Source organism: Neopsephotus bourkii, unplaced genomic scaffold (genome assembly GCF_033783945.1).
Source record: "Neopsephotus bourkii isolate Nb327-2 ecotype Australia unplaced genomic scaffold, CSIRO-AGI_Nbou_v1 NB_1388, whole genome shotgun sequence".
NCBI classification, from domain to species: Eukaryota; Metazoa; Chordata; class Aves; order Psittaciformes; family Psittacidae; genus Neopsephotus; species Neopsephotus bourkii.
The window spans coordinates 1,322,161-1,346,248 of NW_026901866.1; the positions used below are offsets into that span (position 1 = coordinate 1,322,161).

Here is a 24,088-nt window from a genome sequence, read left to right on the forward strand (position 1 = left end):
AATGCCACACTTGCACTCACAGAATAACGCCATCTAACAACGGAAGTTTTAATAAATATGATTGTTCACCCGTTTTAAGGAGTTAGGGCATATGCTAACACAGCGTAGTAGGCCACCTGGTGGTCAAATCTGCTAATTATCCATTTTAACAGAAAATGAGATGACCATTCAAAGAAAAGTTAAACATTAAAGAAATGAATAAACTCCATCAATTAAAGACCATTGGAACTAATTTAAATATATAGAAAAGAGATTATTTTCTTCATCTTATCTTAGGTTTTCTGGGACTGGCTGCTGCTTGAGGCAGGATACCAAGGTTGACTAATATCTTCTCATGTTAAAAATGGTCAGTAGCTAAATTCATAGGCTTTTTTGCATGCCATGTTATAAAATAAAATCCCATAACACGTCAATGTATCACAACATACCCCTCTGCCCCTAGGAAAGACCAGAAGAGAATCTGGATTAAAAAAAACCCCACAACATAATTGTTTTCCAGGAGCTTTCCTGGGAAGCTTGAATACAGGCTACACAAAATTATGTTGGCCAGCATCACTACTTAAAAGGATGTAGGAACAAAGACTACTATGCCCACAGATCTGGGTCCAAACATCTCACAGCCATACAAAGCAATGACAACAGGCATCAGTGCAATCCATTGTTAGCGTTGTACATTCAGACTCACAAAAGAAGTGGATGCAAAATGTAAGGTCACTGCCGACTACTGACAGGTAGCTGAGATGCCTGAATAGATGAGTTAAGGTCAAAACTTCAAGAAAGATTCTCAACTATTGGATGACATGACAACTAGGGATCAGAACATGGGAGAGTGCCTGGGTTTAAGATTTAATCAATCAGAATCTACTGGTGTTAAAATCTGTAGTGCCCAGGTAGGAAATTCTGGCCCTGCCAGATTAAGTCAGCAAGCTAAAAGATACAGAATCATAGAATATAGCTACAAAGAGAATTCAAAGATGCAGCCTGGAAAAGGTACCATATACTTCAGGGGGTAGAATTTAGAAAGCACCAGAGAGGAAAGAAGTAAGCATGTAACTGGAAATGGTGGCTGTTCAGTGCTATTTTTAGCCTTATAAAATCATAAATATCAATATAAAAGCCTTTTCTCAGAAGACCTCTGCATTAAATTCACAAGCAAATCATATGCATGAGCCAGAGGGTCTATGCTGACTTCAATGGAACCAACTGCCTAAACCACCAGATCTGCCATCACTTTAGGTCTCCCGGTTTGGAGTTACCCAGACAGTAAAGAGATGTTAGGAACAGATACAGGCACTCATAAGCATAACGGCTTTCAAATGATGTGCAAGTTATTAAAGTAGTGCAGTGAATGGATTAAAGGGAAGGAAACAGGGAAATTGGTAGAAGATTCATTTTCTGTCATGAATTCATTTGGGTGAAGTGCAGGAAATCTATTTCCTCACTGTTTAAACATGCAAGGGCAAACCAGAAAATTTTAGCTATCATTTAAGCATGCATCAGCACCAAGGTCAGAATTTCCTACCTGCTGGTTTACCATGGCAATGAAGAGCACTGTCTGTGGAAATGGTTAGTTCACAGAGACAGAATACCCTGTTATTCCACCAGGAAATTTGTGAGACACGCGTCTTTGAAAGGAGATACAAAAAGCTCCTCACATACATTCATCCTATCTCCCACAACAAGCATTTCTGCTTGCTGTTGCCTGCTGCAGTGGGCCAGCAAAATTCTACCTCTCTTTTAATCTGGCTTATAACAGGAAGAGTTGACTTTTACTTAATTTGAGCCAAACAGAAACATTTTCCACGAAATGCATGTTATATTGCTTAACATTTTAATACTCTGAGTAACTTTGAAATATGTCAGGAATAGCAAAGCTTACTTATTTTGCATTTGTGCTGTTAGTCAAAATACATGTATATAGATATGTATCTTACATACAACTGAACTAAATGAAGATATATGCCTTTATATAACTATATTCTCTTTGATTTGCATCTATACTAAGTTCCTCACTATGTTAATCTGCTTTTTTGGAAGACTCAGTACTGTTCATTAATTTGTAGGGATACATCCAGCACTTGAAGTAAGATTTAAAAAAAAGAAAGAGGTGGGCTGTGGGTCTACTTACAGCTAGAGGCAGCACACGGTGTCTTAAAGGTGACATATTGCCCATCAGGTAACTCATGGTACATTACCTCTCCTGGAACACAAGTGCATTGTGGATGCGAAGGGAGCAAGTTGTGCTGCTGCTTCTGGGCAAGACAGAAACCCATATTGTCACTGATTTCAGAAACCAGGACTTTCTGTTTGAAGGAATGCTATTTTAACTCTAACTTAGCCCTACACTCACTCACTACTTTTAGCACGGTGTGGGGGAAAATGACAGAGGAACTGCTACAGGAGCTCCTAAAGCTCAGTCCTTTGAAATACTATTTAAGGACTGGCATCTTGCTTCCTTTGTCTCCCTCCCAACATTTTATTTGCCCTTGGTCCTCTAGTTAGTTTGTTTGTTTGTTTTGGTTTAGTCACTCTATATTTACCCTTGCAAAAATCCATGGGCTTTTGCCAAATGTGCAAAAAATTTGTAAAAACTATTGCTCATGCCTGTGAAAGATTGGCCTGTCCTTCTACCAAGAGTTCTGCCTGTTTCCTGAGTGGCTCCTGTTTTCTCGTGGCCAGCAGCAAAGTCCTTAAAAAATCAACAGATGCCACCCACAGGTGACTCAAATGCTTTCAAGTTTTCTGCATTTAGATTAATACTCCTGCCCAGGTTTTCATGTAGGAGTTAGTTATGGATTGCATCTTTGACATTTTTGTTTCCTATGTTTAGACTGCCATCAGCTACTCACTAGACTAAGAGTGCCAGTCCATATTATACTGGAATAGCTCTAGAAGCTGAGAGTGATAAGCATAAAAGCCTACAGATAGTTAGCAAAATATGTAGCAAAACAGAGGCTGTGTTGTTCATTCAGATCAATATGCCAAAACATGGTTTTGACATCACAGTGAACACTGATGCCCTGAAAAAAAAAATTGTGACATGTCCCAGGCTCTCAGCATTTTGTTCAACAGTTTTGTGAGCAGATTTTCTGGCCAGTAGTAGATAATTTATCCACTGCGCATTACTTTCTGTGGGTGCATGGTGTCTGCTTTGCCATGTTGGCTTTTTCAGTAGTTTAACTGAAGACTAACAGAATTCTGTCTTTAGGGTGATTTGTGGGGTTTTGTGCTAACTTCAATTTAACCTCCAAGTGCCCTTAGAATCTTCTTCAAAAGTTATATTCAGCTAGAATGCTAGAGAGCAATCACCTTCCTGCTCCTTTCAGGTACTGCTCTGAATATTGCTTTCCAGTTGAAACCAGAGCTTGTATAGACCAGTAGCCAAAGTATGCAGAATTCTTGAAAAACAATAGTAAACTTTAAGTGATGACATCTCTTATTTCAGGGGTTCCTTGCTGACTGACTGCATTTATTCACTGGTCTCATAATGATTTCATTGCACATCTGCAGTGCTTGGTTGCATCTCTCCAGTCTAATTTTGCTCCTTATCAGTGTTGCACTGCAGCTGGCTCCACAATCCAGCTGGTATCAAATTAGTCATTGATCTAATAGCATAGTTGCAAATATAGCAAATGAATGCCTGCAGCCTTCTGCATTGCCAGAAAACAGAATCTTCAGATCTGTTTAAGTCATATTACACATATCTACTTCTTCATTAAAACCTTAAATTCTCACTGGTTTCAGACACTATATTTTAATTTCAAAGGTAACTGCAATATTCAATCTGTCTGCCTGGCTCTTTTTTTCAAGAACATTTTTCCTTCTACTTTTCCTGTTGCCTGTTACACTACATATGTTACACTAAAAAGCCTACATTTTCAGGCAGTCTGCAGCTGCCCTGCTTCATGGGTTCTTTTGACTTACATCTATGTGTGTGTTCTGCTGTTTCTATTTTGGCACTTCTCTAGATAGCTTGGCCACTCTTTGGAAGCATATATTAGATTGGCTTTACTCTAATGTCTTCCCTGTGAATAGGACCTGTGTATTTTACAAGTGATCCTGGGGAAGAGATACAATAATGAAATGTTTTATGTCTCCAGTTACACATGGGTGCTCTAGTTTCTGGCACCATACCATATCCTCTTTTCTGTTTCTGGTATTAGTTAAGAAAACCTTTTTATAGCTTTAAATTTACTTAGGGCTATTTACATCATTCTGATCAATTCTTTTTAGAGACTAAAACATTGTTTCTGGTGCCTCAGAGAAAAGCCTTTTTTTTTTTTGGCTGGAGTTCCAGACAAAACTCTGGTGCTCATAGTCACTGCTACCTTATGTCTTGTGATTTTCATTGGTTTTTACCTGGGTAATCACAGATATTTCCTTCCTTTCTAATGTGACTGTTGTCTCATACCTCATTTGGAGAAATAAGATGGAAGAATTTAATATTTTCAGTCTTAAACTAGCTCTTTAATCATTCCCTTGATTGATTCTTGAACTTCGGTAGGGTGAGGGAGCCCAGACCAGTAGTATTCACTGGCAATGAAACCTGTTTCCTTGTGCCTAATCCTCTGGGGGCTGTGAGTTAGCTATCAATCTACTATGTGTATTCATGAGTTGAAGAGATATTGTTTGGCCTTATTTACCAGAAAATTATCCTGTATGTTTATTAAAACTGAATCAAATATGTATCTTCATACCCGTTCTAATCTTTAGTAGGCATCTCAGAATTTTTTTTTTCTACTTAGCAAGGAAACTAACTGCACAAAGGCACTATACGGCTCATACAGCACCATGGCCATAGCATTTAACCATAACTGATAGGAAGAGGAATGGACAGAAAGGTCCCTAGCTCAGTATAGAAGCAAAGGTGGAAAAGAGAGGTGATTTTCATTACCTGCTTTATTCTCTTTCTTTTTATGTATTTATTTATTTAGACTATTACATGTTTCAGCCTCTGGCATAAACACCTTACGTGTTCTAGTGGAGAGATAACAAAAAAGAGACACCTAAAACCCATAACTGAAGATTAAATCAGGCAGAAGTTCTAAGAGTAGAATTTTCCTTTGACGCAAACTGAAACAATAAAGAAACAAAATATTTTCAAAAAGAAAGCTCTGCTTTTTTCTTTTTTCTTTTCTTTTTTTTTTTTTTTCTGGGATCTGGGAAAAAAAGCAAACATCTTCCATACTGGCACTATGAGGCATTTGACTACGGACTGGCTGGAGAAAAATGAACTCTGACTATAAATTACATATGCTTACTAGAAAAAAACCCAGTGGAGATGAACTTTTTGAGAGAGCAAAGTGGGATCACATGATTAACTATGTCTCACCTCGGATGGTGTTTATCTGATTTCTCCACATAGAACAAACTAAGATATCTTGGGAATTATTCTTCTTCTGCTTACATAGCAGGCACATAGTTCTCCTTGATAAAGGACAGCAAAACCCCATATATATGTCTCAATACATCATTCAAAAAGGCTAATGTTCACCTTCAGAAAGTTAACACCTGAAAAATGGCATGTATCTATCATCTCCCATTTCTAAGAAAAATCAGTGGGTAAAGCAGAGATGATCAAACTCCAGTGTGATTTCTGTCAAAATCTGGATGTACCACAGCAGGGTTTCAAACTGGAATATTGCATAGACATGGCACAATGGTACTAAAAACCCCTCTTTTCATGATAACTGAAAGTCAGTGAGAGGTAACGCTGAGTGAGGCTGATCTTCATAACCTCTTTATACAATCAGTGGTGAGAAAAATAAGAGAGAAAAGGTTTCTTCTGAAACTATTTCAGAGTGCTTAACTTAAGCTCCTGCTCTGAATCACCTGTCAGAGGAACCTCCTCCAGTAGTCTAAATCAGCCTTCACAGATGACCCCTTCTCCCAGTGCATTACTGGGGAAACTACATCTTCTCCATCGCCTTCCCTGCAGCATGTGACACTGTGCTGCTGATCTGCTCAGTGCCATAAATGGAGTATGTCCTGCACATCTGTAATTGCACCTGTCATTCTGCAATAATAGGATGTGAAAGGTACAACTGCTGTCTTCCCTCAAAAGCATCTACCCATAGAGCCAACTTCAACATTTACAGTTCATGATCAGTGAAATTCTATAGCAACCATGTTTTCAGCAATGCTAAAATATCAGCATCCACAAAAGTTAAGAACAACCACAGGCATTTCTCACTGGCCACAAGAGTTGACTGGAGCCTACCCCAGGATCCCATTGGACCTGATACAACCACAACTGCAACAACTATGAATGCAATTATAGTGATCACTTATTTTACCTTGTTAGAAGGAGGAGTTCATACAAATGATGCAGCTAATTTCTGGTACAATGTATTAAAAAATATATGCACAATGTAAAAAAAAAAAACCCAAACATCATTTAACCTTAATTAGTGCAAAGTTTAGAAATATCTTTTAAAAATATTTTATATTGATATGTTATGTATTTTCAATATAAAAATATAGTATATATTTCTGAAAATAAAAATACAAATAAAATACACATGCAAATACAGATTCAGGAAATTATAAACTGGTATATTTTTTATTATTTAAATGGGTATGCATTGAATGCACTGTCAGTGCAAGTTTGAGATTTAGTGAATTTGGATTTCATCTAGAAAACCTCTTAACAAAGGTTTTCTGTGGTCATTTGGTTTTTGTTTATTTAAAAAAAACCCAACATTACAGTATTGATTATTTATGAGGTATATTGGTATTTCCTGTGTTATGTTTATGAAGTAAAATATCATGTATAAAGCACATAATTCCTACTTGTTCAGAAAAAAAACATATTTTCTCACGGAGTATGAGCTGAATAAATTGTAAAGTGAATTAATAACTGGCAACTAACTTTAGGAATAAGGTTGCTATTGCCAAGCATATTTTTGCTAGCAAAATTTTTTGTCTGCATCCCTCTAAACTAGCCTAATCCACCAAGCTGCTAAAAACCAAGAAGAACATGTCCAGACACAACTCAAAATTATGTTGTCAGTGTGCTATTAACACTCCTAATTTTATCTTATGTCAACATATTATTTGGTGAGACCAGTGGCAGAAAGCTTTAGAGCAGCACAAGCACAGACACTGTAGAGAGGGTGGTTTGTCACAGCCCTGGGCTAAACCTATGGGATTCCTTGAGGTGGAATCTTATGTCTTCTGTAAGGTTTATGTCTAGACTATTTCTAGTCTAGGTCATGCTTACAAAGAAAAGTTGGACCAGATAATCCTTAAGGTCCCTTCCAACCTGGTATTCTACGATTCTATGATGTGGGCTCAGAATTATTGGACAACCTCATGGAACTGAAGTATCTGGAGAACTGCACAGGACACACTATTAGCTGACCTGATGGAACCATTTACGTGTTACAGTTATTGTATAAGACCTTAAAGGTAGCACATGGTTTCATAACCCAGAACAAAGGCTGTGAAATATTAGACTAAAAATTCTGAGATAGGGTGTGATAAAGGGAAACCAGTTCTGGCTTCTTTGAACTTCTTCATTTTTACGGAGGGCTGATATCTCTTATTTGCCATTACTGTATATGAGACTTCATGAGTGAATTTTGAGTGCAAATTTACAAATCACTTCATGAGGAGTTTTTAGTCAGCTGATTCATATGAACTTTCATAAAATCTGCCAAAATACATTAAATACTAGCCTCACAGTGGGCAGCTGCAAGCCTCTGCACTGCTTACATGTGGTCTGCACGTGATCCAGGGTGCCAGGAAACGAGAAAATACAGATAAATTCAACTCCTTTAGACCAAAGGCTAAATTTAAAAGGTTGTGCTAAGAGCAATGTAAACCAGAATATGCCCAAGTTCTTGAGCATCATATGGCCTCTTTACTCCATTCAGAGTACTGAAGAACATTGCACCACAGTATTGATGTCCCTGGTGTTTGACTACATATATAACAGCACAAGTATAACACCTTTTCTTAGGGATTTTTAGTCCAATGGTTAAGTTAAAGTGCTGCTATGCTTTGGTTATTCTTACTTGTACTTCACAGAATGTGAATAATTTAGTATATCTGAAACTAACCTTGTGCTCCTACCTTGTTTGGACACTAAGCAGTCCTAGCATACAGAAAACAATGAAGATTGCAATTTTCATCATCCTTTGGGGTGAATTAAGGTGCCGTATCCATTTTTTAAAAGCTAAAAATGCTTGATGAACAGAAAATGGCTTTGGGTAATTTCCTGATGGACATATGCACTCAAACCCCCACAGCTGAGCATGTCAGACTATTAGTGCTTCAGCGCTGAATATTTGACAATGTTTTAAGGTCTCACTGCTTGGGACCTCATCCTACCATTTTATACCAGCAAGGCCACAAACACAGAGCATGTGGAGTTGACTAAGATGCTTGACGTGGTAACTGTAAATTGTCCACATTTTGCAGCTGTAGTAAGGAATGGTGATGACAGCTATGTGGTACACATCTACTTTTGTTTGAAGCAGAATGCCTCTTTCATTCTAGACACACTGCTTTAATCTCCAAAAAGCTGTGCTGGCTTTTGCTACAAGCTCAGTAAATATACTGCTTTGCTAAAATGTGAAGTTCATCTTCAATGTCATGCTGGGAAGAAGTGGAAGAAACCCACTTCTGTGAAATGCATGAAGCATTTCTTGCGGAAGAATAGGGAGTCGCTCCATAGAACAGACACTGCCTTTAAAAATGCATGTTTACATTTGAAATATATTATGGAATTAACCAACAAGATGTAAAAAAAAATCTTTTTTTTATCCACTCTAGACTGACTTTATAATTCTGTAGACATGGTAATCAGTGTCTTCCGGTTGTAGTTATGCACAGACACCACAACTTAACATTTCAGTGCTTCAAGTAAAATTTTCACTAGAAATTATTTTCTCTTCTGCTTTTTAAAATGCAAAATTTGCCAGAAGTAGGAAGGAAATTAAACATATGGACCAGTGAAAAAATGAGCTGGTTGTTACAGGATGTGTTACAAAGGAGTTTTCACTCTGTCTCTAGTGCAACTGAAGTGAAAATACCCTGCATAGAAAAAGTTAACCAATTTCATCAGTCCCTGCAATAACAGACCAGGAAACTTTGCTGTGTCAGGTCCTGAACTTATTTAGTTGATGTTCTGACAACAGTCAGATTTTTACTGCCTGGCGTATCAGGCATTTCTGAGACCTCTCAATCAAAACAATTGGTTTTCCTAGCATGGAAAGTCATTGAGGTTCTTAATGGTATCTTAATGATATCACATCTAGTTGGCAATGTTGTGGTTTAAGCCCAGCTGGTAACTCAGAACCATGCAGCCACTCGCTTGCTCCCCCCTTCTTCCCTCCTGCTCTTGGTGGGATGGAGAGGAGAATCAAAAGAATGTAAGCCCTATGGGTTGAGATAGGAACAGTCCAATAACTAAGGTATAACACAAACTTACTACTGCTGCCATCAATAATAATAATGGTAAGGGAAATAACAAGGGAAGAGAATATAAAACTAAATAGGGAAAAAAAGACCCCAATAAACACAAGTGATGCACAATACAATTGTTCACCACCCACCGACTGATATCCAGCCTGACCTGAGCAGCGATTTGCACTTCTGGGTGACTCCCCCAGTTTATATAGTGGGCATGATGTGCTCTGGTATGGAATACCCCTTTGGCTAGTTTGGGTCAGGTGTCCTGTCTCTGCTCTCTCCTGGCTTTTTGTGCCCCTCCTCACTGGCAGAGCATGAGAGACTGAAAAGTCCTTGATCAGGGTAAGCACTGGTGAGAACCTGAAACAGTGGTGTGTTATCAGCATTGTTCTCAGAACAAAGCTGAAACACAGCACTGTACCAGCTACTAGGAAGGAGAAAAATAACCATTAAAGCTGAACCCAGGAGAGGCAACCAGTCACTAGTGGTGTCTCTCAGGTCTCGGTGTCAGGGCCAGCGTTAGTATCTCCGTTGATGATCTGCATGAGGGGATTGAGTGTACTCAAGAAAATTTGCAGGCAAAACCAAGTTGGGTGGGAGTGTTGATCTGCTGAGGTATCTGGACAGGCTGCATTGATGGGCTGTGGCCAATGGCATGAGGTTCAACAAGTGAAAGTACCGGGTCCTGCATTTGAGCCACAACAACCGCATGCAATGCTATAGGCTTGGGGAAGAGTAGCTGGAAAGCTGCTTAGTGAAAAAGGACCTGGGGGTGCTGATTGATGCCACTGAACATGAGCCAGCCTGTGCCCAGGCATCCAAGGAGGCCAACGCATCCTGGCCTGTATCAGAAACAGCGCAGCCAGCAGAGCCAGGGCACTGATTATCCCCCTGTACTTGGCACTGGTGAGCACCTTGAATGCTGTGTTCAGTTCTGCACCCCTCACTACAAGACAGACATTGAGGTGCTGGAGCAGGTCCAGAGAAGGGCAATGAACCTGGTGAAGGGTCTGGAGCACAAGTCTTATGAGGAATGGCTGAATGAACCAGGGTTGTTTAGTCTGGAGAAGGTTCAGGGGTGACCTTATCGCTCTATACAACTACCTGAAAAGGAGGATGGAGAGAGGTGGGGGTCGGTCTCTTCTCCTAAGTAACAAGTGATAGGACATGAGATAATGGCCTTAAGTTGCACCAGGGAGGTTTAGACTGGACATTAGCAAAAATTTCTTCACAGAGAGGGTGATCAAGCATTGGAAAAGGCTGCCCAGGGCAGTGGTGGAATCACCATCCCTGGAAGTGTTCAAAAACCATGTAGATGAGGCCCTCAGGGACACGGTTTAGTGGTGGTCTTGGCACTCCTGGGGTAATGGTTGGACTTGATGATCTTAAAAGTCTCTTCCAATGTAGCTGATTCTATGATTTTATGAATCTATGATTAATCTGTTGGGGAAAACAACCAAGCAGCCTAGTACGAGGAAATTACTGAACTTTGTGAAGAACAGTAACTGATGTCAGAGTTCTGTGCAAAACTCAGCTCAATTATTTTACTATCTATGACAGTTAAAAACATACTACAGTGTCAAAGGCATAACTTCCATTAAAGCATGTATCAATCCATGTAGGCAGAGTGCTGTAATTTACTATTGGTGATTAATATCATCATTGATACTATTTATCAGAATAATTTTTATTTTTTTTTTTAATGTTACATGTGTCATATAAAATAAAAGCTTTGATTTTGGGACATAATTTGCTAATAGCATTAAAATAATATTTAAAAAATGTGTTGATTTTTGCAAGGTAGCCTAAAAGTTTATTAGCAAACTATGACTATTCTGGTTGCAATTAAAAAGCCTTTCCAAATGGGTCAACACAACTAAGTGCTATCTGCAGTCATTTAGATTTTAACATCATGGTTATTACTTATTATCAGGCTGCACAATGAGATATTGATTACTTTTAACCTTTAGGTCTGAGAATTCAGGAAAAGTCGAGGTAGTAGCACAGCCTACCTTTCCTGTCTGGTAAACTTATGGCCTTTAGTGGAATTCTAATGATTCCTATTAGCAAGGCGAATCTGAAATTAGTTTATTCTCTTGGCTCATACAGAAATGATGACATATCTAAAAATACTGCATGCATAGCATATTTGTAGTTACTACCTACAAGGGGCTCAATCCTGCAGTGTGCTGAGAGCTTTCTCTAAAGTGACAATCACCATTTTCTACCAGTGACTGTTGTAGCAGCTTCATGCAGGCACTGACAGATTACCAGACAGACAGAAGCTATCCTGTGTCATGCAGAATATGCAGTATAGGAGCAAAATTCTTCATGTTTTTGACTTTATAACCAATCCCCTAAGCATGTTGTCCAAGTATATCACTCTACAGGCTGTTAATCTTTTAATAAGTTTTCTTTATATGGAAAATCTGCTTGAAATAAAAACTGAACAACAATGTGGCTTCAGTAGGTACGCAGAACTCATTTTAAATGGAATGAAGTAATCCAATTAAACTAATCTGTTTTACAAGTTAAAATGATACGAAGGACATTAATTGATCCTTATAGGCTGCTGCTATTTGAGCCCTCTCTCTGTTTGCACAGCATTTGGAACCACTTTGCACATTTGTATCCTCTAACAGCAGAGAACTCAGTCCCCCAGTTCAGGAGAATTATGGGCAAGAGAAACATATAACTGTTATGTGTTAGATTAATTTGCAGAACACTTGGCATTTTATTGCCAAGTAGTCAAATTGTTCCAAGTTGTTCCGGAAGGTTGTTATTAATAGTATGTTTTCTGAGGAAAGTTCTGTCTACTTTTGGAACTGCATTTCTGTTGCCAAGGAAACTCCTTGAAGCACAGCATTCTAGGAGCACACTGCTGCTTTTGTTTGCCAGTATCCTATTCATATCATCTAAGTAAGCACTTTACATACTTTAGCCTCCAGTTTCAAATGTGTAAGTTTTTAGGTATTTATATTATCACATTAAATATGGTTTGGGCTTCTTTTTAAACTCTGTGAATCTTATAAGATTATTTTAAGTTGCATTAAAGGACAATTTTGGTTGTTTTGGGGGGGTTTTTTTCCTCTTTTTTTTCCACAAGTTTTAAATAAATTAGTTTTAATTTGAATAATAGCTCCATAGGTTATAGCACTAACTCCTTAAGTGTTAATTATCTTTTCACTCTGAAATTAATGCAGTCATTTCCTACTGACTCCTCTACACCATTATTGAAGTGCTGAGGAAAACATGTCATTGAGTTCTGAGCCAGAACTGTTGTGATTAATCCTGGTCACATGGCCAATCTCTGCCAAAAGGAGATCACTGAAGAAAGGTGACAAAGACAGTGATTTCCTGTCAGCAAAGAGTACGACAGGGCTGTCTAGAAGTGATGCAAATGAGGGAAACTTTCACCACGGTTTGTTTGATCCACTCGGGGCCACAGCACACTGAGCCAGGAGAAAGGCACAATGGAGCAGCAGCACACCCAGAGGAGAAAATTAACTGCACCTTCCGAGGAGGGATAGCTTCCAGTAGGGAAACAAAAACTGCTAGGAGATTTTTTTTCTTTTCCCCTCAACTTTTTTTTGAAAGGCATCCTTAGCTTTTGCTGTGCGTTTTCATGTTATCTAATACAGTGAGCCGCTTCCCTTTGATGAAATAGTTCAGCAGTTAACCTGTTTTAAAGCTGCGTCAACTGGTTTGTTTTCAAAATCTCTGCACTACTATGTCAGGGTCTTTTTCCATCTATCATGACCTTTGTTGCTCAAGACTTACTCGGGAAAGACTCACAGCTTATGCAGTTTGTATTAAACCCACTATACATTACTTGTGATCAGACAGAAAAATATTTATTTTATTTGATATTTAAAAATGTTTAGTTAATTTCTGAACATACTAACAATTTTAACAATCATACTGAACTTATTTAAATGGGGGTTTAATCTAACACAATTAAGTTCTGCAATTAATCTTCTGAGGAAAATTCACTCTTCTGCCTAGTATACTCATTTCTAATCTCCACAGTTCTAGTAAATACTGATTTGCTTCATTTTTGAACATTCAAGGTACAGAATTACTCAAGTTCCCACTAAAGGGCTAATTAGCAGAGTTTAAATTCTTTGGTTTTGATCCTCCAGTAGCAGCGTATGAATACAACTGAAGTCAATGCAAGTTCTGTGTACTTAGAGCTTATGAGATCAGACTCACATGCAGTAGATTAAAATGAAATAAACATGATACATTTGGCATTAAACTGAACTATTACAGTGGTACAGATAAGCCAGAGTCCAAAACCTTGGAAATGCTCTTTTTAATTTTTTTTCTTACTTAGATAAATCACCAGAGGACAAATAAACTGTCATTCATTCTGTGACTGCCATTTTATCAAATACTAGTTGATTTTCTAAATCGTTAGCTAGTTTAAGACTGTAAAGCTGGAATCATTTAGGGCTATGGGGTAGCATAGTAAGAAAGAACAGTTTTCTCTTTTTGTAAATCTCTGCATTGAAATCTACAATATCTAGAGAAAGTCATATATACATATTCAGATATTCAAAAAAATATGGCTGTGCTCCTCCTATTATATTATGGGCAAAATAAAACCTAGTTAAAGAGAGGTAATAAGTATCCTAATAAAAAAACTATGAAGCTCCTGGAATATTGCAAAGTAAAATTAAGCTGAGAGTTGACTTAAATCTATATTAAATCTGAAAATAGAGTACTGGGAAAATAGTCTAACCATGAAAATATATTTTATTTTCCCATATGCAATTTTAGCATTTATATATTATGTTATGCTGCTTTAATGTATGCTTTTCCCTTTCGATTTACCTGTTTTATCATTGCTCCTTCCCATACATAGACTCCTTAGGGACAATGATTACTGCTGGTAATAGTGATACCACAGCAGGTTCCCTGGCAGAGGCGCCTTGCTGAGCTGGCTCAGAGGTGCAATTACTTGTCAGCTCAATAACTGAGAAGAGGGATCTATGGGTTTAGGAGAATTCACCAAAATGCAGAGAGTGCAATTAGCAGGTTCACATTTGAAGCTGTAACTAATAAAGAATAACTAAAGCAAGACCTGTGTTTTCATAACACCCCATGTCATTGAGGAATTCTGAGAATAGCTGCCTGAATTTCTCTTTACAGATTTCTCTCCCTACAGACCAGAATGGCTATGTTAACTCTGAAGCATAGGCAGTGCTCCTGCCCCTTAGCTGTGAGCACTAGACCATCCATGGCTCTGTGTAAGAGCTTCCAAAATAAAAAAAAAGGTGTCACAATTGATTAGAAGAGAGGTTTACTAGGCTAGTTTTATAAAACTACAAATACTAGTTTTGAGGGCATGATACATCCTTACACAAATTTCTGAAACTGAGGATGATAAAGACCTTAGTGATTTATCTGATCGCTCCTTGCTAATGCAAAACTGTTCTGCCAATTACATTTGCTAATATTTTCTTTTGTCTACTTTTGAGTGTCTGAAATTATGGGGCTTTCAACAACACTTCTTTGGGAGGTTTTTTTTTATAATTTGGTTGGTTGGTTGGTTGGTTTTGTTTGGTCGTGGTGTTTTTTTGTGGTTTTGTTGTTGCTTTGTTTTATTTTGAAGGCTAATAGATCTTAATGCTATGCACTCAAGCTTTTTACATTACCTGCAAATACTCCTCCTGCTTTATGGACATTCCTCAGTCATCTCTTAACCAAACTCCACATTCCTAGTTAAGTCTTTCCTCCAAACCTTAACAATTTGCTTGCTGCATTCACTAGAAAGGTGTATGGAGAGAATACTCACTGTGGGAGGGCCTGCAGTCTGATTCTACCCTTCTTCAAGTGGTTTTGCAGTGACCAGAAAGGTACATTTGGTTTAGGGGCTCTATTAATTACCAGATGACCTCTCTGCGGAAGCTGCAGAAGAAGTAAGATGCCTGTCCTTGGAAGCAGTCCTGGTTTGTCTGTGCTGCACAGACTACAGACTCAACTACTCTCCCTGACACAAACTTTCTGCTTTTGGAAGTGTCATGCCTATTATAATAAAGAATTTCTTAATATTAAGAAACTATCACCTCCCATTCTGAATACATAATATTCTTCATTTTGCCATCATACTGTACTTCAAACCAATTCTTAAATGATTTCCCTCTTTTATTCTCCTCATTTTGCATTATTAACCCAACCTTACCATCTGTAAATATTCTTAATGGTTACATTTGGATAGCGGAAACGGAAGTAGCCTAAATAGTGCCTGAAATACTTACAGTGACTGCTTAATCTTTGTTCCTTTTCATATATAGGAATGGATTGTTTCCTTAAAATTTCTTTTTATTTATTTTTTTTTTAGTATAGGACTAAAAACTGGTTAGATTAGGCATAGTATAAGCTGGTCTTATATGGACAGGCACTACCAAAACACTATTTTAGATTTGCAAGAAACTTTTTACCCATTCTGACATTGTTCATTTCTGAGCCTAGCCAATTAATGTGTGATTAAGTCTGATTAAGTATTTAGAATGTTAGGAAAAAGACATTAGGAAAAAAAAAGAAATTATTGTGAAAGCGAGAAATGGAGGTCACTGAATTAAACTTACCTGCAGCCTAAAGAACTTTGCATCTGAACTATATTTCAATTTATAGACATATTTTAATTCCTGTGAGAACCCTTTCTCACTAGGTACTTTAAATAAAAGGCCTAAAATTAGGAAGACTAGAATGAAAGAAGACTATAAAGAAATTAGGATGCCAAAGAAAGAAAAAATTATATTTAAGAAATTATCAACTCATGCAATCATAGAAGAAAGAAAACAACTTCTATTTGACCTTGAATGTACTATTTATTTGATAAGAAATAAAAAAAAAGCTAGAGGGTAGTTGTTTCTTGTCATTATACTGTTGCTGGTTCTGTGGTTAGTTATTAATTTTATTTTTTATGATTCACAATCTGCTCTTTGAAATATGCCATATGCTCAAAGCAATTCAAGGATGACAACTGTCAGAATTACTCCAATAAAAATTGCCTAAATGAGGAAGATTTACTGCAGCCTGATATTTCTGTCAAAAGCCCCTCTTTTCTTTCCCCCACCACCCCTCAGACCCATAGACTACAGCTTCTCAGACACACAGTGAACTCTGAAACAATTTTAGGATCAAATCACACATTTTTGGGAACTTCTTAAAAGTACTGTCTATCTAAAAGAAATGATAAAGCTTCTGAGCTAAGACTAATATGACAAATAAGAGAAACCATGTGTGTGTGTGTGCAGAAACATACACATATATGCTAGAGGAAGACCCTATAATCAGTATGCAAGTTCAAAATCATTTTTCTGAAATCATAAGCGTGATGAGTTAACATGACAATGTCTGCTTTATGTATAACTAATAAAAATTAAATTGGAAGAGTCCTGTATCCTGGAAGGAGCAAACCAAAATCAAGGCAGATTTCTTTCTTTCCAGATGAGGTCTGAAAGGTGGATAAAAATCCAGCTGAAAGCTCCAATCAAAACACATTTTGTTAAATGCTACCATTTCATTTTTTCCTTCATTTTGTTTCAGTCTATTTATTAATGCAGTTTCATTTATTTCTATTCATTTTGAAGACAAATCTTTGTCCTTCTATAGAATTACACCAAATAGAATGTGATAAAGGGAACTTTCTTGCAATTATGATGTCGGTGCAGCCTGTCAGCGCAAAGGGGATGGAAATGAGGTTGGGGACAGGGAAGGGAATTCTAATAGACACCATGATACATACAATGAACACAGTGATATCCTGTGAGAGAAAGACTTGTCAAGCTAATCAGATCTTCTATAGCTAGGTAAAGGCAGTAACGGTAGCGCTAACCTTGTAAAGATGCTGCTGCTGCTCCTCTGACATCATCAGGTCATGGCTGTCCATCATGATGGATTCCATGTCAATCAGCCAATCCCAGAGCTCCTGGTATTCTGAATCAAAGTCCAAAAGGCTGTAGATAAGGAATGAAATGTATTATGCATAAATACTGTGTAGTTGTTAAAATCTTGTATTAGAATAATATATGCTTGAAAACTCATGATGTTCCTGGGTATTTTTCTAAAGAGACATTCTGTATTTATACAGAGTGGATGAAAATGAAAACTGAAATCCAATTTAAGCCAGTGCCATGACCTAAATTCAGTGGCTGATGCCAAATCCTGACAACTGTTGGCATACTGCGTTTGCTTCAAAAATTTTGTAATAGAAATCCCCCATAGATGCTGTTGCTTAATGTTTTTCTAAGTGCTGGCTTTATATTGAGCAAACTTTGCAACAATCATCTTGATATAATTCATATAAAAATTTTATTTTCTTCAAAAAATGACTCAATCCATTCAGGCATCCCTCTGCTGTCTATCTGCCTATCTCTGTAAATATCCTACATTTATTTTCATGGATGAGTAGCTAGCATTTCAACTTAACGCCTTAAGATAGGCTTGAGTGAATATGGTAAGCCAGTGAGAACTAAGGCCAGATACAGTATTAGACAGGTGTTCCCTACAGACATGTAAGAAACAAAGGTAAGGACAGGAAGTCAAAACAATGAATCCTTGAATAGCCAGCAATCATTAAAATTCAAAGAGAATCACTACGGTTTTCAACAAAATAAATCATTAGAATAAGGAGCTTAAAAGGATTAATGTGATTCTCTATTGAAAGCCTAGTGAATAAGTAAAGCATAGATTCTGCTAAAATACTGTGATACAAGACAGAAGGTACATGCTGAAAAACTGCACATTCCTCAGAAAAATACCCCTTGAAAAAGGATCTTCAAACTTGCAAAATTGAAACTAATAAAAGCCTTGCCAGTAGTATCAAAAACCTCCCATATTGATCAAACAAGAGTGCATGTTTCACTAAAGCTAATTTCTCCAATTATTAAGAAGTTTTCTAGCAACCTCATTAAAAAAATTAGCAGTGTTTCAACAGAGAAACAATAAACTAGACATGTTTTTAATGTTATTAATGCTATCACATTTCATTTGTTATTAACTAGAGTACCGTATGCATGGTAATTTTGAAAGCTTATAGATAAAGTTGTGACAAGTAGAACAGTCTTTCTGCAAGAAAGCAAGAGAAGAAAGCATTTGCCTTCTGTGGTATTATTTTCAATGAGTTGACAACAAAGGAAGTCTTGTATAATGCACAAGTGTTGATTCCTGCTTCTGAAGTAACTCTCTAGTTTAATCCACTGTACTTAGTATACTTTTACTCAATAATTTATGAGGTGCACTTACTTAAAATTGCCTGTTGCCCTGAGAAAGTAAGCATAATGCTATTACAAAGAAGAGCAAGCATAGAAGTGCAAGTTATTATTGTTGAAATATAATAGTTTCATTTGGCTTTCAGGGCTTTTCTGCTGTTTCAGGAGGTATTTGACTCAGATATAATTTTGAAACTAAACTAAAACTAATTCTTTTGAAAGGTACATTTACAGTGACACTGAATCTTTATCCCTTCTTCAGAAAGTGGTATAACCATACTGCATCTTAAGTATTTATTGCTCTTTTTTCCCCCCTTTCATCTTAACCAAACATTATCCGAAGTCATAAAACGGACAGGCAGTTATTAAAACATACGTTTTATCATATACAAGATGAATAGATTTCATCTTATATAGATGAGTACAGATTCAGTTGGGCTTGGATGATGGTACCTGTGAAAAATCTAAATGAAAATATGAAGATGACAGGAAACAAAGCCTACAACCAATGTTCATGACCTGGTGCTACCCGAATGGGATGGGATGCCTTTGGAAACAGAACCAGGAAGTGGACTGGGATTTTAGTATAACAGATGTTCTGGATCCAAACATCTGCTTTGTGTCTATAGAACCACATCTTAATTACAGTCCAAATTGGTACATTTATTTGTGTAACAGAATGAACTGGTCCTTTAAAGACTGAACATTTTGATTTGTATCTAAAGACAGGATACTCCACCCAAAATGAAGAGTGAGAGACACAGGATTCACTGGGAAAAGCCCAGGAAGGTATGCAAGATGCAATGGGGATTTCTTGCATTCCCCCACCCCTGCCTCCCCCAAACTTTATGTACTGTGCCTATTCTCTTTTTCAGGTTTCTGCTGTGAAATAAAGTCATCTGGGAGCATTTTTAAGCAAACTGTCTATGGCAGTTATTTCCATGAGCCTGAAGGTAGTGGCATCAGCATTTGAATGCAATATTTTAATAGCTCTAAAATAACTCTGATATTTAAAAAAAAAAGTACCTTTCTTAAAAGAAATGAATACCTCACATCTAAATGAATGGATCTATTCTTAAATATTATTTGGTAAAGGAGGTAAGTTACTAAACTGCTAAAAAGACATTCAGAAAATCTGGAAACTGTAGAATCTCAGTGACAAGTTAAGATTAAAATGTACCTGTCAGTATTTCAATGGTATAATGAATTTTTAATTTTTTTTTAATTCAGAATCTATATTTTCTGGGTTTAGCAGATTAATTTTATTTTTTTTTTTATATTTCCACAAGCAGAATCAGGGAAAATGTAACTTCTGAAATACTGAAATGTTTTACAGATGCAAGAACTATAGAAAAAAAATCTAATTTTTGTTGATTATCCAAATCCATCAATTGCTAAAAAAGGAATAAATTAGGTCATCGGTTTATTACAGATAAATATTCCTCCACTGTAAGTACCCAAACATTGCCAACAAGAATGCTGTAAGATTAGTTAAAGGGCAAATAACAAAAACTTCCTTAATATAAGTTTGTTGGTTAATAAGCTAAAACCATTAGCTGCATAATAACTAAAATGACATTAAGAAGTATATTTTATCTTGGTAAACAGGGAATCAGATATGCAGAATTGCACATCTAATCCCTTGAACCCTAAACATATTTCTTAAAATGTGGACATCAATTTATTATTTTGAATGAAAATTCATGAGCACCTTTCTCATGAGAAAAGCAGTTCATCTGTGGCATTAATAAATAAAAAGGAATGTGAAGCTATTTCCATCAGTCTTTTTCCCTATGTTTAACATACACTTCCAGTTTGTATTATTTCTTTGCTGGTATAACTCAGATGGTATTTAAAAGTACTGTAAACATTATGGTATGCCTATCAAAAAATTCAGCCAGAAAAAGTTCTTCCATGTTCCTTGGTTATCAATTTTTGGAACTCCTTTCACATGGTTTTATTAAAAGGATATAGGAATTCTGACCTTAACAGCTTTAAATTGCATTATATTCTGTGCATACTTGAAGACCCCTCTAATGCGTTTGTCCCAGAGCCTCATCCATGATGGCCCAATACTAGGTGTTGACAGAATCCCAGGATCTGGCCTTAATGTTGTGCAGTGGTGCTGTAAATATCATATCCATATCTTCAAACAGTACCTGTTTAAATTTCTCCCCAGTTTTGAGAGGAATACAGTATTTCTAGGCAGATTTGCTACATTTTACAGCTGCTCTCAGCTACTCTTGGTTACCTTTTGCAGCCTGGCTCGCTGGCATTCTCCTGCAGTGGGTATTAATCCAGTTCTCTTCATTGTCACTTTAGCCATTTATCCCATGCAGATACATGTTAACCCCCTCTGTCACTGATGGAATTAGGTTGCTGTTCGACAGGAAATCTGTTTACACACCTACTTGCATGTCCCTATGCTGCAGACACTGCGTTACCTATCGTAGTTATTCCCTACACAAAACCACTTCTCAAATCTTTTTCCCAACTAAACAAACAATTCTCCATCTATAATAAATTTTGTTCTCCCTGTGAACTCTTCTTTCTCCTAGGTCAAATCTCCACTATAGCTAATGGATAGGTACGCTAATTTTCCTAAACAGCCCCTTCTTTGTAAAGAGCTCAGTCTGTAGCCAGGTCATCCTACTGTGGAACATCTGTCCACAGTTTTTGTGTCCATGGTTTTTATTCATTAGGGAAATGTTGTATCAACTGTATTTTCAAACAGTTGAAAGTCATTTCCATTGTGTTAAATACAACATCTCAGATTGGTTCAGCTGGAAGTATTCAATCTGAATTCAGCATGCCCTAATTTCTGTAAGGGCTGAATACATGATAAGGTATGATATCCAGCTGAATACATTATATGTATTTGTCTTCCTCCTATCTTCTGGCCCCTTTAGTCACTGTTGAGCCTCTAAGACTGAACATGGGATGGCTGTAAGGGCCCAGAAAGGTGACCACAGCACTGAAAAGGTAAGGAACGCTAGCAGATTACCATTCCCAGTAATAAGCATGTGATTATGAGCACAGACAAGTGCATTTAAGAGCTTATTTGCTAATCACATAGGGTGTGTAGAGTTACAGGCTGGATTTTTCTATGAGGCTTAAGCTTTATATCCCCTATCCTCAGTAAAATCAAATGTCTCTTGATGTCTTACTGTCTTATGTCCCACACAAATTCCAATCATAAGTCTTGCTTGCATTCAGATGTGGCTGCAAAATTAGAAGCTGTTTTTTAACATGTAGCCCCCAGTGAACATTTATATACATATACACACCAATTCTGAACAAATTAGTTTTATGGTTGGCACTAGCTGCACTGGCATGTTTGAGAATCTGACAGATTTCTGCATATGTAATCAAGATCTCAGTAATCCTACATAATTAGCCCACATCAACTTTTCTAAAACAGTCATCTTTTTGTATAATAAGAGGGGATGTTTACAAGGCTCATTTATCTTTACAGTTGGTAATTTAATAAAACCGTGGTTTCCAAGGCCTCAACATTGAGTTAATGATTGGAAAAAAGAAGTTTTGGAGATAAAGAACACGTGAACACCTTGGTCAATGACTTTTCTTGCACAGGAAACTGTAGGCACAAGTTGTACTGTGTTTACTGGTTACAACAAAACTTCTGTCAGTAAAAGGGTGTACCCAAACAATGAGCACTAGCTGGCTCCTTTGAACTGCTTTAGCCCCACACTATTATGAACTCACAGGTATGTTCTTATATTCAGTTAGGGGAGTTAGCAGTTGAAAAAGAGGGTTTTCAAAAGATCTTCAACAAAAAGTCTTAAAACTACAAGTTTTCTTGATTGTGAAAAATAGAGGGGCAGCAAGATTCCATTCTATCATAGTCGAGTGATTAATTTGTCCAAGATTCTTTGCTTAAACTATTATGAAAAGCTGCTTTTATGTATGCACATACATATTTAACATATATGGGAGGGGGATGTGTGTGTGTGTGTGTGTGTGTGTGTGTGTGTGTGTTAAGATTTACTAAAAAACAGAAAAGACCAAGTCAAGGGAAAACAGTTAACACCAAAGATTTCTAGAAGTAGAAAACTGAGATGTTTAAACTGGTGAACTGTAAGAGAATTTGGCTTCACATTCATATTTCCTAGTAACCAGCAGAATAACGATTATAGAAAATTGTTTTTCAGAGGTATTAACACATTATAAAGATGCTTCCTTGGAAGATGCTAAGAAATAAAAAGATATGAAGTCACTGGAAGAGAAAAGCCTGAAGAAAAAAGACACATTACATTTTTTAATTCAAAATAATTGATTGCTATTAAATAATGTTAGGTAATCCTATGAACAAACCATTATTTTGATAAAATATCCAGGACCCATTATTTTTTTGCATTCATATATGGAAAAAAATTGATACATAGAGTTTTCCATGCCTCTTGGTCTAGGAAGAAACAACCTGGTTAACTAGAAGTAAGAAAAAGTATATCATATAAAAAAAATACAGATCAGTGAGAATAAAACAACAAAAAGAATAGTTCCCTACCCATTACTTCCCACTGTGTGAACTTTTGACATATCAGCAAACTCTTCCTTTCGCTTGCTACTGCTGTTGTACTGTTCACTGTACAGCTTTAAGGACATCTGTTCAACAGCATCTCTTTGTGCTTCCAGATAGCATAGCTGAACCTCAGCCTAGAAAAAGAAAACAAAGAGAAAGGAAAAAAAACCCACAACTTTTTTTTTTTCCAAAAAAAAATTCAGAAAGAATGCATTTAAAGGAAATACTTTTGGACTGCAACAATTTTAACCTAATGATTCACACCATCATTTTTCTCCTTGAATGATAGTTAAAAAGGCTGAACTATTAAGTCAGAGAAAAGTATTGTGTATTGCCAAGTATTAGAACTGAACTATTTAGGTTTCTGTAGGAGACTGTTCTATATATTCCATGAGACGGATATCAAATTAAATGCTTCATTAAAATGTCTGGATATCAATCAAAAAGACATTAGAAATCATGCATTATGACAGAACAGGCAGCTACATAACATTACATTTCTTACAGGCTTCAAGACCGATACTGTTAGCACATTATCTGTGTTTCATAATTAATGAAAGCCAAACTGCTATAGGTATTTTTGTTTTAAATAGTAAGTTTAAGGAAAACCAAGCAAATAGGCATTATTCTCATTCTGCTTTCCCATATCTGGCATCCACTGATTACTCAGCAATTTTAATTGCAAGGAAAAAGGCAATAAGTGGGATGTGTTGTTTTCCATCAGACTCTGCCTGGACAGAAGAATGTTGAATAATATTTAGCATCATAACTTATTGAATAGACACTTTATTTATTGCAGCTGTGGTGATCAGTTTGGTTCTGAGGCTCAGAGAACCAGATGATAAAAGGATAAAATCTGCTGTTTGCCACACTTGCTCCTAGGAGCAGGACAAATAACAGAGGGTAG

At 36.9% G+C, this 24,088-nt stretch overlaps 1 protein-coding gene across 5 annotated transcripts in view; it reads right to left on the reverse strand.

Moving 5' to 3' along the window:
* Positions 1-24,088, reverse strand: part of AKAP6 (A-kinase anchoring protein 6) — a 281,727-nt gene that overhangs the window by 67,441 nt on the left and 190,198 nt on the right. For all 5 annotated transcript variants that reach the window (XM_061367603.1, XM_061367602.1, XM_061367601.1 and 2 more), the window contains 2 exons: positions 23,167-23,315; positions 17,264-17,384 (listed from right to left, as the gene is read on the reverse strand). In XM_061367603.1, the coding sequence (XP_061223587.1) occupies positions 17,264-17,384; positions 23,167-23,315 (270 nt within the window). The remainder of the gene's footprint in view (positions 1-17,263; positions 17,385-23,166; positions 23,316-24,088) is intronic.